The sequence below is a fragment of the Arvicola amphibius genome, chromosome 12 (genome assembly GCF_903992535.2).
Source record: "Arvicola amphibius chromosome 12, mArvAmp1.2, whole genome shotgun sequence".
In the NCBI taxonomy this organism is placed as follows: domain Eukaryota; kingdom Metazoa; phylum Chordata; class Mammalia; order Rodentia; family Cricetidae; genus Arvicola; species Arvicola amphibius.
Genome location: NC_052058.2, coordinates 88,180,586 through 88,195,159, shown reverse-complemented (window position 1 = coordinate 88,195,159; position 14,574 = coordinate 88,180,586). Strand labels below are relative to the sequence as shown.

General features: G+C 45.4%; 1 protein-coding gene across 2 annotated transcripts in view; it reads left to right on the top strand.

Moving 5' to 3' along the window:
• The first annotated feature begins 5,238 nt into the window (after positions 1-5,238).
• The window catches only part of Nucks1 (nuclear casein kinase and cyclin dependent kinase substrate 1), a 30,180-nt gene continuing 20,844 nt past the window's right edge, over positions 5,239-14,574 (top strand). Inside the window, exon 1 of one of the 2 annotated variants that reach the window (XM_038349512.1) lies at positions 5,239-5,436. In XM_038349512.1, the coding sequence (XP_038205440.1) occupies positions 5,420-5,436 (17 nt within the window). In that variant the 5' untranslated portion in view covers positions 5,239-5,419. The remainder of the gene's footprint in view (positions 5,437-14,574) is intronic. The other variant, XM_038349510.1, reaches the window with a different exon arrangement.

Sequence of the window (14,574 nt, the reverse complement as noted above, 5' to 3'; positions counted from 1 at the left end):
TTTGTTAGCAGGTTACATAAATAAAACTGTCATCCTTCAATACCACAATAGTGAGTTTTCTATGGATTTTTATTGGTGTCTAGTAAAATAGCAAGGACTGGTCTTCGGCTTCTTTTCTTCAGCTTAAATGTCAAGTTGTACATCTTCCTTGTTTTAGCAGTAGATAAGCTAACCTAAGCTTAGCTCTTAACATTCTTCAAAGCAAAGAAGAAGATGGATATCTGGAGTGAATCAAACAACAGAAAAAACACGTGAGAGCTGGCTATGTGGCTCAATTGGCAGAGTACTTCCTGTTGTGAACACACGAGGGCTGGCTATATGGCTCAGTTGGCAGAGTACTTCCTGTTGTGAACACACGAGGGCTGGCTATGTGGCTCAGTTGGCAGAGTACTTCCTGTTGTGAACAAAGCCCAGCACCATGCAACGCAGTCGTGGTGACACACACTTAGCACTCAGAAGTCAGAGGCAGGAGGATGAAGTGTTCAGAGTAGTCCTCAGGTACATAGCAAGTTCAAGGCTGACCAGGGCTACCTGAGCCCCTGTGTCAGAGGGAGCAGGAGGAGGACGATCAGAAAAGGAAAGGAGGGAAGGAAGAAAGGAAGGAAGGAAGGAAGGAGGGAGGGAGGGAAAGAAGGAAGGAACTCTTGAAAAGATGGAGACATCTAACCATGTGCTATCCTAGCCTCGGGCTCTACAGGGGCAAACCAAAGTTACAGAGCCCCAGGGTCCCATGAGTCACCTAGAGTGGCAGAGTCAGCAGACTGGAGGTAAGATTTTATTGACTTAAGCTTTTGGGTGGGGGGTGCTGGAGAAATGGTTCAGTGATAAAAGCATTGGCTTTTCTTCCAAAGGTCCCAGGTTTGATTCCCAGCACCCTCATGACAGCTCATAACTGTTTATAACTCCAGTTCCTGGGGGTCCAGTATCCTATTCTGGCCTCCCCAGATCCCAGGCACACAAATGGTACACACACACACACACACACACATACACACACACACACGTAGCCAAAATGCCCATATGCATAAAACACAATAAAATACATAGTTATTTGGATATTTAATGAGACAGAGTCTCTAGCGCCAAACTACGTGTGTATCCTTGAACTTCTCATCTTTCTGCCTCCACTTCCCAGGGCTGGGATCACAGATGTGTGCCGCCAGACCCAGTTCTCAGAACTAGGAAATTTTAAGAACAACCAGATGTGGTGATACATGCCTGGGATCCCAACACTCAGGAGGGGTAAGAAGGATCAGGAGTTTTAGCCCAATCTGGGCTAAGGAACAGACCCATCTCCACTGTAGAAAAGAAGAAAAAGAACCAGAACTAGACATGCCCTGCACAGAGTAGGAACTGTAAGGCGTTTTTTCAACGTTCCAAGGACTCCCCGCATCCCCCTCCAGCCACCTTCTCTCGTCCCCACGTGTGTGCGCCCCAATCTCAGCTGGTCTGCCAGAGACCCTCTGAGCACGAGCCCTAGTCACCTTCACGGCCCCTTTTCTGCCCCAGCCAAATAAAAGAAGCTATCATGGCCCAGGAAAAACTCGCCAGAGCGTGGGGCACAAGTGCATATTGGTGAAAAAAGAAATGTTCACAGAAAGACAGTGGTTCATAGAGTATAGCCACAGCAGATGACGAAGAACTCCAGTTCTCTTTAAGGAAGTTAGGTGTAAACAGTATCTCTGGTATTGAAGAGGAACAGTGATCCATTTTAACACCCTAAAGTTCAGGCCGAAAACACTTCCAATCACTCGGCAGAGACGCTTCCCAATGCCCTACATCCGCTCTGTGCAGACAGCCTGACAGGCTCAAGGAGATTGGCAGAAGCTCTGCCCAAACAACTGGGAAATGGCACAGCATCCGTTGCCACTGGAGAGGATGAGGAAGTTGCAGGCCTTGTGGAGAATTTAGATGAGGCTTCTAAGAATGGGGCAAACCGAACCGAGGCAACTGTGAGAAGTTACTGGGGCTGCTAGTCCACAGAGTGACTGCTTTCAGAAATACCTCTAATATTTTTAAGTCCAAGCCCCCTTGGACGTTGCAGCTCTTTTCAGTTCTTGTTTATACACAGTTCATTCTTTGTAGCAAGCTGAAGAAGCCTGGGATTCAGGTTTGAGAAAAGGTTAATACAATTCTTTGCCGAGTTAGAAAAGAAGAATGAGGAGAAGGAAGAGGAGGAGGAGGAGGAAAAGGTCCTAGGTATTACAGCACAGTATTTCAAGGAAATGGGTTGGGTTCTCTTTGGATCATGGGAAATTCATCAGTCCTGCCAGCTCAGCACTGCCCAGCTTTAGTTGTTTGGGTGGGTGGGTGGGTGTGTGCGTGCGCGCACACACATGTGAATGCACACACCTGTGTACATGTGCAGATTACTGGACATAAACTCAGGGCTATATATTAAGCACATGTAGTACCACCGAGTTCCAACCCCATCTCCTACCGTTTTTAAATTTTATTTTTATGTGTGTGTGTGTGTGTGTGCACACGCGCGCGCGCATGCTCCCATGGAGACCAAAAGAGGGCATTAGATTTCTGGGAGTTGCAGGTGGTGGGTGCTAGGACCCTAACTTGGGTCTTTTGGAAGGGCAATTTGTGCCATGTCTCCAGGCTCCCTACTGTCTTTATTTAAAAAGTTAGTGTATAGCAGAAAATCAGAAGACATCTTCTACCATGTAGGTCCTGGAGATGGTTAGCAGGCTTGGCAGTAAGAATCCACTTCCTAAGCCATCTTTCACTGCCCTCCCTCTTGAGTTGAGGTGGCTGTTTCACTCCGTTCCTCAGGTTAGTTTTGAACTCCTGGCTCAGGTGATCCTCCCACCTCAACAGGTAAAAGCATTTGTTTTGATTCCTAGGACCCACATAGTGCAGGGGAGAATCTGATCATGAGAATTTTCCTCTGGCTTCTGCATTCATGCTGTGACACACACACACACACACACACACACACACACACACACACACACACTGGGGGGGATGTAATAAAAAAAGGAATTATGGAGATGGATTTTGGTGATGGTTACACACTATGAATGTACTTAATAACACAGAATGTACACTTAGAAATGGCTAAGATGGGCTGGATGGTGGTGGTGCATGCCTTTAATCCCAGCACTTGAGAGGCAGAGGCAGGCAGGTCTCTGTGAGTTCGAGGCCAGCTTGGTCTACTGAGTGAGTTCCAGGACAGGCTCCAAAGCTACACAGAGAAGCCCTGCCTTGGAAAATAATAATAATAAAATAATAATAATAAATAAAAATAAAAAGGCTAAAATGCTACATTTTGTGTCACAGGTTTTTGTTTTGTTTTTCAAGATGGGATTGGGGATTTCTCTGCTTAGCCTTGACTGTCCTAGAATTTACTCTATAGACAAGGCTGACCTTGAACTCAGAGATCTGCTTGCTTCTGCCTCCTGAGTGGTAGAATTAAAGGCTTGTGTCACCACTGCCCAGTTATGTTGGAGATTTTTTTTGACATCTTTTTTAAAGTGAAGAGGGAATGATGTTGAATGGAAAGGACCAAGGATAACTTTTAAAATATTTCTTGTACTATGCTGTTCTCTTCCCTCAGAGAAGTCCAGTTTTACTATGGAGACTTTCAGGGAGCAGATAGTGATGTGGTCTGTTGATTGGGGACCATATCTTCACTTGGTTTTGTTGTCGACTCTGGAGTTCTCATAGTCTCAACTGTCCTTAGGCGCCTGTGTAGCCAGGGTGACCTTGAACTTTTACCTCGACAGGTGGTGTCACGACCTGTTTTAGGTAGTGCTGAAGACTGAACTCAGGGCTTTCTGTGCACTGGGCAAGCCTTATCAACTGAGCAACACCCCCACCTTCCAGCTGGTTATTAACATTGCCTGTGGCAAGGACTGCAGCCTACCTGTGATGTTAAAGTGTCAGTTTTTTCACTGTGACTCGAAAGGCCAATTTATAAGAACAGATTTATTTTGCTATGATTTCATGTGTTTCCATCGAGGGCTGCTTGGCCTTGTGGCTTTGGACCTGCTAAGAGGTAGAGCATCATGGTGCAAAGCACGTCAGCAAAGTAAAACTGATCGTATTGTGGCCACAGGGAAACAGAGACAGTGGTGGTCAAGCCATGGTCCCGACAGCTTTAAGAGCACCCCGATATCCTAACTTCCGCACAATGTCCTGCCTCGTAAACACTCTACCACAGACTGGCCACTTTGGCATATGATCCGCTGGGGGACAGATGATCCAAACTATAACATAAATCCCAGCTATTGCTACAGGGATACTGCGCCCTCCTGAGAGATTTAGGCATTCAGTAAATGCCTATATATATTTAACTAGATAATCTGAGTTGCCCTTAGTTATAATTCAAATGTCTTGAAGCAGCCCCAACTACTTCTTCTGAACCTTAAACTGAACCTTAAACCCAGACTAAAGGCCATTCAACACAGGGCCTTATTTTTAGTCTAATAATAAGGTAATGTTGTTCCCTTTACTGCTGATCGTGAAATTGAGGGGTAGAGAGGGAAACCTATTTGATTGCTAAGTGGGGGACTTAGAACTCTTAACCATCCACCTCTTTGAAATGGTAATGTCGGAAAATGCATGAAGTAGCTCACAAAGATCATACTGGAGAATGAAGAATGGGATCGAAGCCATTCCTTGATTGTAAGCATAACTCTCAACTCCAGCAGCGTGACTGAGCTCGGGGAGGTTAACGCTAAAGCCAGAGCATAGGGTTCCTAAGATTAAGGTCAAATTTTTGAACCTAAGAAATTTCCCTCCAATTCTGAAGTAGTCCCTTAGTGACGAATCTGCTGCCTATCTCACGAGTCTTGCAATTAGATGATTTGCAAAAAAATCACGCCAGGAGCAATTAAATCTATGCCACGAACATCTGATTCTCACTGAACCCTACATAAACCAGGTTCTTTGGGAGGCTCAAGCTAGAACCCAAGCCGAATCTGCAGCTCTGGCGTGGAAGCCAGGGGGCGGGCAATCGGCGACCATTTTTGTTTTGCGGACCTGCTCTCTCAGCGCATCTTGACTAACAGGACCCCATGGAGGAGGCGGGGCCTATCAGGGGGCGGGGCGGGGCCTTGGAGGCGTGATGATTCAAACGGACGAATGGCTAGGGCGCGTCTGGCAGCAGTGGCCAATGAGCGGGCGTGCTGGGGCGGAGCGCCCAGGCCCTAGCGGGTTTGGTTACACCACGGCTTTGGCGCATTTTCGGCTGGTTTGATTCATCCATTTTGAGGAGACGGGGGAGCGGGGGGCTCGTCAGATCCAGGGGCCCGGAACAAGCAGCCGCGGACTCGGATAAGCCAGCAGCTCGGGCCTCGGCAGCAGCGGCCCCGCCGGCCGGCCGGAGCGGGGGGGTGGGGCGCCGAGTGCGCGGGGAGGGGGGTCCTGATCCTCGGCTCCTCGACTCGGTCGCGCCTCGACAGCGAACATGTCTCGGCCTGTCAGGTCAGTGTGGAGTCCCAGGCCCGGGGCGGGGTGGACGGGACGAGTGGCGAAGGAGCCGGGCCACGGGCCTGCAGTCGTGCTCCTGACGACCACACGCGGCTTTCTCTGGGGGTTCGCGCGCGCCCCGGCGCGTGGGGTGCTCGGCGGCGCGCGGGGTGACGGGGGCGCGCCTTTGCTCGCCGCCTCCACCCCTCTCCCGGGCCCGGGGCTAGTTCGAGGCCGCCCAGCCCGCCGTCCTGACCCTGGAGCTGACGCGACGCGCGATCGGCTCCCCGGTAGGCCGCAGCCCTTGGGCCCGACCCGAGCTTGCCGCCGAGCCGGGGCCCGCCACGCGCGATCCCGTCCTCCCGAGGCTCGCGGGCAGCCTAGCGCCTTGGCGAGCGGATTGCCTGTGCCCCGCCGCCCGGCCCCGCCTCCGTCCTCGGGGTCGCGGCAGGCCCCGCCTTCCAGCCCGGCTTGGGCGGGACCCATGCTTTTCCCCCTGGGGTGAAAGTGAGTTTTGTCTCTAAGCCCCGAAAAATAAGGGCCGCCGCTTCCCCCCACCTTCCACGTCTGAGCTCCGGACGAGTTAACCCCAAGTTTTCTTTCCCCCGTCTGCAAATGCCCTTACTCCGGGGACGTGCGCGTTAACCGCGCGACCCAAATCCCGTGTGGTTCTCGTTCCCCCTCACCCGCGTACACGTCTCCGATACTTCTGTAACCCTCTCTCTTCCCGAGTGACGTTAATCGTAAAGGGACTGTGTTCCGCTAGCCGTCAGACTTTGATTACCATGGTTTCAAGAAGTTTTGAATTTCCTCTCTCGGTGGGCTCTCCTTTAATGTCTTCCAGGGCCGTTGCACGGGAATGTGCCTTGGTGGAGGGGTGTGGCTTGGTCCAATCTGTTGAGGCCTGGCGGGGGGGGGGGGGGGGGGGGGGGGAGCGGAGAGACAGAGAGGGGGGAGAAGGAGAGAGGGAAGAATAGAGGAGGGAGAACGAATTCAATACCTGTTACACGTAAAGGAATGTTTCCTAAACAGGTAAATATTTAGTTCTTGAGGATTTTTACAGCTGTCACGTCCATTCCAAGTTTCCATATCGGGAGTCTCTTAGTGCCACAGAGGTTTGGATCTGACAGCGGTTTGGTACCCCACTATTGTGTCTCCCGATGCGGTGATCTCCTGTCACCTGGTCGTTTGGGACTGCATACTCCCCCACCCCCCCTCGTGCGGGGTGGAAAGGCTGAGAATGAGTTACCCACCTGCTTGCTTTTTCCAGTTTGCTTCAACCCACACCTTCAAATTACCACGTCTTCTGTGAGTTTGCTGCTGTTTAGGCAAGTAGTATATGGCTCTTTCAGATTATAGTGAGTACTTTGGGGACATAATAACTGATGAAAAACTGTACATAGTCCAGGGGTTAGGAAGAAGGTGAGGTAAACTCATTGTGGGAGTGAGGGCTGACTGGCAGCTTAACTGGGACCTCAATAAAAGTGAGCTCTAGTTGGGGCTATAACTTGGGTTGCTTTATTTTTTTCTTTTTTTCCAAACAGGTGTATTTATTTATGGGAGTGGAGGGGAGGTTCTCACTGTATAGCCTTGGCAAGCATGGAACTCTGTAGAGCAGGCTGGTTTCAGACTCAGATCTGAGACACCACCTGTCCTACTAGGACAGGTGTCTGGGTGGCTATTGAAAGTGGAATTAGGTAAAGATCCCTGGAATGAAAACTTCATTTTCCAATTCACACTGTGCTGCAGATGGAGTGGAGCGGAGCTGTGTATTTTAACGGCAAACAACTCCTGAGGGCAGTGGAGCTCAGCAAAAATGACCCCTTATTCCACAAAACAACAGTATTGCTGGGTGGTGGCGCACGCCTTTAATCCCATCACTGGGAGGCAGAGGCAGGCGGATCTCTGAGTTCCAGGTCAGGATCCAAAGCTACAGAGAAACCCTGACTGGGGGAAAAGGGGTATTTTTTTAAAGGTTTTTTTTTTTGTTTGTTTGTTTGGTTTTGGTCTTTTACTCCAAGGGATGGGAAAAAATAGGTGGTAAAGTTGATAGTAGTAGGTTTCATTTTATCAAAGTGACTTACAGAACCATTTTATAGGTAACATTCCTGGTCATTTTTCCACCTTCATAGTGACCACGTCATCTTCTGTTTCGTGTATACTATGCTTCCAGTGTTCATTAAATTAAAGAACATAGCATATGTCTTTTTTATCTTTTATTTTAACTTTCAGAACCTTGAAAAGAAAGAAGAAAAATGTTGCTTATAAAAGATAAGAACTGTCCCAGCATGGTGACATATACCTTTAATCCCAGCGCTTGAGGCAGAAGCAGGTGGGGGGGGGTCTAGGCTAATCAGGGCTATACAGTGAGATCCTGTCTTTAAAAAAGAAGGGGTCTAGAGAGATGGTTCAGGGGTTAAGAACACTGGCTTCCTCTTTCACACATGGCAGGCAGCTCATTACTGTCTGTAACTACTGTTGCAGGGGACCTGACACCCCACACAGACATATGCAGGCAAAACACATAAAAATAAATCTTTATTAAAAAAGAAAGAATAAAAAATGAGAAGGCTCAGAGTTACTGGTTCACCCAGTTTTCTTGGTCTAGCATAGATAGTAAGTGTACTTTCTGTGGACTGAAGTCACACGGATCAGCACTTAGGCCTCCATTGTAACATAGCTGATTTATTGCTGTTAAAAAAAAAGACAACTCGATTTTAAATTTTTTTGGAAATTGTATTTACTTCAGTATATGTGTGTTGATATACATACCACCTGTCTGATTGTGGAAATATTTCCATTCTTGTGAATTCTGGGTTTGAACCTAGTCTTGGCACAAGTACCTTTAGCCTCTGAGCTATCTCATTGGCCCTGTTTTTGTTTTAATTTTTCCCTCTGAGATGGTGTGTGTGTGTGTGTACACGTGTGCAAAGAGGTCAAAAGCAGACATCTTGCCCCAAAGCTATAGAGAAACCCTGTCTCAGAACCCCCTCCCAAATAAAAAGACATCCTGTGTTTTCCATCACTCTTTGAGGTAGGGTCTCTTCCAGAGATGCTCACGTTTTCTAAATTGATTAGACAGTAAGCACTGGGACCCTTCAGTCTCTGCCTCCCTGGAGCTGGAGCTGCAGGCATGCTCTGGGACACCTGGCTTAGTATGTGAGCAATGGCATTCAAATTCCTGTCCTCATGATTGTATCAGCAAGCCCTCCTAACCACCAAGGCATACCCACTGAGTGTTTTATTGTTGTTTTGGTGTTTTGAACTGGCGTCTTAAATAGCTCCAGGCCAGCCTCAGACTTGTTGTGTAGCTGAAGATAACCACAAATCTTGCCCTTAACCTCCCAAATGCTGGCACATTTGGTTTTGAGTTTTGTTGTTGTATTCTCTACACCGCCACCACTACCACCACCACCACGCACATCTTTGCAATTAAATGAAAAAGTATAGTCTCAGATGATTGGTGGTGGTAGTGCACACCTTTAATCCCAGCACTTGGGAGGCAGAGGCAGGCAGATCTCTGTGAGTTTGAAGCCAGCCTGGTCTACAAAGCGAGTTTCGGGACAGCCAGGACTGTTAAGTTTTTCAGGATTGCTGTCTTTTCAAAAAAATTGAGATAATGTCTGGATTCTAAAATTTAATATTTTGCCGGACAGTGGTGGCGCACACCTTTAATCCCAGCACTTGGGAGGCAGAGGCAGGCGGATCTCTGTGAGTTCAAGGCCAGCCTGGTCTACAAGAGCTAGTTCCAAGACAGGCTCCAAAACTAGAGAACCTGTCTCAAAAAAAAATTTAAAAAATTTTAAAAAATAAAATTTAATATTTTTTCTTAGCAAGAAAGTAGTTTAAAGGCTAGTTAAAGGGGAAATTTGAAAACTGGAGAAATTTTAGAATTTAGCAAGTAAGTACAAGAGCATGCTTAAATTTAGTGCCCCATTAAATGTGCTTATAGATGAATCTGTTTTCCTTGTGTTTTTTTTTTCTTTTCTTCTAGATGTATAAGTGCCTGTGAATAAGAAAGGTGACTTAAAGAAATTTGTATCTATAGACTTAAATTTTTTTTTTGGTTTTTCGAGACAGGGTTTCGCTGTAGTTTCTAGAGCCTGTCCTAGAACTAGCTCTTGTAGACCAGGCTGGCCTCGAACTCAGAGATCCGCCTGCCTCTGCCTCCTGAGTGCTGGGATTAAAGGCGTGCGCTACCACCGCCTGGTTTAGACTTAAATTTTTAAAGCATCAGGAAAGTCTTATAAGCTAATGTGTAGGTATATGTATGCTTGTCATTCTAGCACTTGAGAAACAAAGCAGGAATATGAAAAGTCCAAGGCCTGGCTGGCCAGATGATGACTTTATTTAATACCCCCCCTCACGGTACCCCCACAAGAATGGTCTCTCTATGTAGACCAGGTCCCTGGAACTCAGAGAGCCACCTGCCTCTGCTAGGATTAAAGGCAGGCACCATGCCCTGCCTAAGAGTGGTACATGTTCTTAACTGCTGAGCCATCTCTCTAGTCTGTGAGACAGTTTTTTTAAAATGTGAATTACAAGACAAATTTATACTGTCTGGTTTTCTACTGCTCAGTTATACCTTTTACACCCAAATGTATGCTCTTAAAATGTTGAGTTTACTGTTTTCTGACAGTCTCATGTATAACCAGCTGGCTTATAACTTAATATGTAGTCAAGGATGGCCTTGGGTTTCTGTTTCTTCTTCCTGGGATTACAAACCTGATGCCAGGCCTAATTTATATAGTGCTAAGGTTTGAACACAGCTTTGTGCCTGCTGGGCAAGCACTCTACCAACTGAGCTGTATCCCCGGCCCTGATTTTACTTTTAGATGAACAATTAATTTTATGCACTAAAAAGTTCACTGATTTAAGTAAACTCTTTGCTTTTTTTGTTTTCTTAAATGAGACAGACATAGCTTACTGGTAGTGTGCTTGGCTAGCATGCACAAAGTTCTAAATTCTACCCCAGCATCACAGAAGGGAAACATAAAAGGTTTATTAGAGCAAAAGAATTCTGTGAAAATGCTGAGTTTTTATTTTAGCAAGGGTTTTTTTAACTTTCACATCAAGATCTTGGAAGATGGAGAAATCCAAACCCAAACAGAATAATGTCTCAGACCGATGGGCAATTGTTATAATCTCTGTTCTTGGCCTGTCATTATGTTCTTGTCATCCTGTCCCCCCCCCCCCCCCGTGTTCCCCCCCCACCACCACCACCAGGGGCGAGGGGCTATTTTATTCTTTGACGTAGGTGAAGACTGGCCTGGAAGATATCTGCAGAAGATAGGAAGTTGTTGGGAGAAATAGAATATGTTGAAATGGTGTGAAGAAAGTCATTAGAATTAGAGTATGAAATCCACTGTAGGAAGGAGCAGAGACAACTGAGATAGATGTTGGATTATGTTAACATAAAGTAGAATTAGTAGAGGAAGGTGTAGCCCTTATTATTCCCTCTCTTTTTTTTAAGATTTATTTATTTATTTAGCATACACTGTACTTCTGGCAAGGAAGGCACCAGGTCTTGTTTCAGATGGTTATGAGCCACCATGTGGTTGCTGGGAATTGAACTTGGGACCTCTGGAAGAGCAGCCAGTGCTGTTAACCCTCTGAGCCATCTCTCTAGCCCCCCCCCCCCCATCTTTTATGAACCACGTCACATTTAATGTGGGCATTACAGGACAGACTTTATCTTTTATTTGGAGGAAATCAACTAGAGCGGCAAGGAGGTTCTTGAGATACATGATGAGTAAGTGTTGAAACCATAGTGTTTAGGGGCTGGGCATGGAGGCACACACTTTTAATCCTAGCACTGGGGAGACGGAGGCAGGCAGATAACTGAGTTTGGATTCAGCCTGGTCTACATAGGGAGCTGCAACAGTGAGGCAATTTAGAGACTGTCTTAGGACCAACCAAACCAAAACAGTATTTACTTTGAAGGAAAAAAATTGAGGTTAACATAAATGTTAAGGGCTACTCTAAGGAGGAACGCATAGGGTTAGACAAGGTAATAACGGTATGTAGAACTACATGACCTAGTCAGTAGATGGTAAAGGCAGATTTGGACTCCCTGTGAAGAACCATTTAATAAATGGAATTGTACCATGGAGATCATGAGTGGATCCTAGTTCTCTTTTGGGATTTTATTGACAAGATTCAAGACTGCATAAGATTGTTTAGAATTCAGTATAACAGAATCTGCTGAGTATTGCTGTGTCTTCCTATCACTACTGTCAAAATCTGATAGGTCTTTTATTATTTTTAGGACAGGGTCTCTTATAGCCCGGGCTGCCCTGGAACTTGCTATGTAGACCAGGCTAGCTGAGGCCTGCCTCTGCACCCCCCACCACACACACCCCATGCTGGGATTAAGGGCATGTGTAACCACATCTGGCTAACAGTGTTTAAACTTTAAGAAGCTTGCTATTTCAATTGAAAAATATTTTGAGTCAGGTTTGAAGGTGTGCTTCAGATTTTCTGCACACAGGAGGCTTAAAGTAGAAAGAACACCAATTTTAGACTGAAAGAAATAGAAGAGGAAGGGTTGAAAAGCAATCTCAGGGATAAAGAGCAATTGCTGTTCTCCCAGAGGACCCTGCTGCCCACAAGCATCCAAAACACCAGCACTAGGGGAGTAGACACCCAGACCTCCTGGTCTCTTCCTTGAGCACCTGCACACATGTGACATTTACTCACACAAAAATACCACTTTTATGGCTGTAGGTTATAAACAAAGTTGTTTTTCTAAAGGTAAAAACAAAAATCTGGAAGTGTCTCTCTGCAGTCTGCTCTCCCCACACCTCCAGTAGCTCTTGAACTACTTTGGTAGAATTCCAATTGAAATGTGTGTATGTTATAATCAACATTGTACAAGAATGTGGATGCCTGGGAGATAGATTGTGAACTTAGATGTGTTAGATAGAGTACAGTTTTCTTTATTTCTAGTTGCTGTTTTTCTTTTAAAATGCATTTATGCACCAATAAATGAGTCCAAGGCCCAGTAACAAAGGTTTGTGGCCTATAAGTTAAAATTGCTCTGCAGCATCTCATTCATCTGATAAATGAGATGTTGAACACCAGCATGAGTGTAGGATCTTCTAGAACTGAAGTTACAAGTGGTTGTGAGCCACCTGACTCAGTGCTGTAATGTGAGCCCAGACATTGCTGTTTATTGCCAAGCCACCTCTCCAACTCCCAGAAAAGTCAGGTTTTATAATAATAGTTAACTTTGGTATAGAAGTAGCAGTGAAATCAAGCATTGGTTGAACTAGGTTATTTAAAAGTCTCTTAGACTTAATGGCTGTGTGTTGTCCATGGTATAGAAGTTTTCCTTACACAAATTTCAGGCAGATATGCAGACTTGTTACAAAACATTAAATTCTAATTGGCATTGTGGTATACAATTTTAATTCCAGCTCTTGGGAGGCAGAGGCATGTGGATCTCTATGATGAGTTCAAGGCCAGCCTGGTCTCCTTAGTTTTAGGCTAGTCGGAGCTACATAGTGAGACCCTATCTCAACACAAAACAGAGCTAAGTTCTTTGTTTGTTTTTTGCCTGAGTGTATGTCTGTAAGGTTGTCAGACCCCTGGAACTGGAGTTACAAACAGTTGTGAACTGCCCTGTGGGTGCTAGGAATTGAACTTGGGTCCTCTAGGAATGTATAATGAATGGTGGGGTTGGCCACTTCCCGCCACCTAGCTAGCTTTACCCAATATACACAGAAACTGTATTCTTTTAAACACTGCCTGGCCCATTAGTTTTAGCCTCTTATTGGCTAATTCTCATATCTTGCTTTAACCCATATTTAGTAATCTGTGTAGCACCACAAGGGGTGGCTTACCAGGAGAGATCTTAACTTGCCTCCCTCTTGGAGAGGAGAGGCATGGTGTCTGCCTGAAGCATCTGCCTGACTCTGCTTTCTTTCTCCCACAATTCTGTTCTGTCTACTCCGCCTACCTAATTTTCTGTTCTATTAAAAGGCCAAGGTAGTTTCTTTATTAACCAATAAAAATAACACATAGACACTCCTCCATCATAGGGAGAGCAGCCAGTGCTCCTAACCACTGAGTGGCCTCAGTTCCATTTTATTAATGTAAAACTAAGGGGGTTAAGTGAAATAATTTCAAAGCATGATAATCTCTAACTCTGAAACAATGTACTCCTTCATTCATCAGACAGAAGAATACTTTTTCTTAGAGCAGACAAATGATATTCTTGGCATGTGAAACTAGCATTCTTGTTCTTTAAAATAATTATTACAGGTTTATTTGTATGGGCGTACATATGTTCTATTGTGTTTATGGAGGCCAGACAAATGATATTCTTGGCATGTGAAACTAGCATTCTTGTTCTTTAAAATAATTATTACAGGTTTATTTGTATGGGCGTACATATGTTCTATTGTGTTTATGGAGGCCAGAGGACAACCATGGGAGCCGTTCTTCTTTTCCACCATGCTGGTCCTAGAGATTGACAAGTACCTTTACCCATTTTACCAGCCTTCAACATGCTTTCACTGTTCAGTAGAAAGAAATTGATAATTATAATTGAAATCCCATTGGTTTGGGGTGGGGGTGTTGAGGCAGCATCTTATGTAGTGCAGGCTGGCCTTCAACTCCCCTGTGTAGCTGAAAATAATGGCCTGATTTTCCTGCCTTTGGCTCCCAAATGCTGAGATTACAAATTTGTACCACCACCACTTTTAAAATTCTGTTACCTTTAAACCTCAACTTACCAATGTTCAGAACCAAATAGTTCATTATCAACAAGCATCCCCCACCCCATTTTATCTGGGGTAGGGAGCCAGTAATAAGACATTCTATCACTGAATTATACTCTGTCCCAAAAGGTACATTCTTTCCTATTTAATGCCAAATCTCCTTTTATAGCCCAGGCTGACCTCATGCTCACAGCAAAGCAGTCCTGTCTCCACCACCCAATGGCTCAGTTGCAGGCCTATGCCACCATTTCAAGCTTCATGTTACATTTTCAGTATAGTACACAGATTTTATCAGCTAAAGTAAGTAAAGGTATATTGTTGAAATTTGAACATTTCTGGGGTTGCTTTTTTCCTCCCAAGCATTCTTGTTTTGCATATTTTTTTGTGTTGGAGATTTTTTTCTTTCTAGTACAAAGTTGTAGACTTGTTT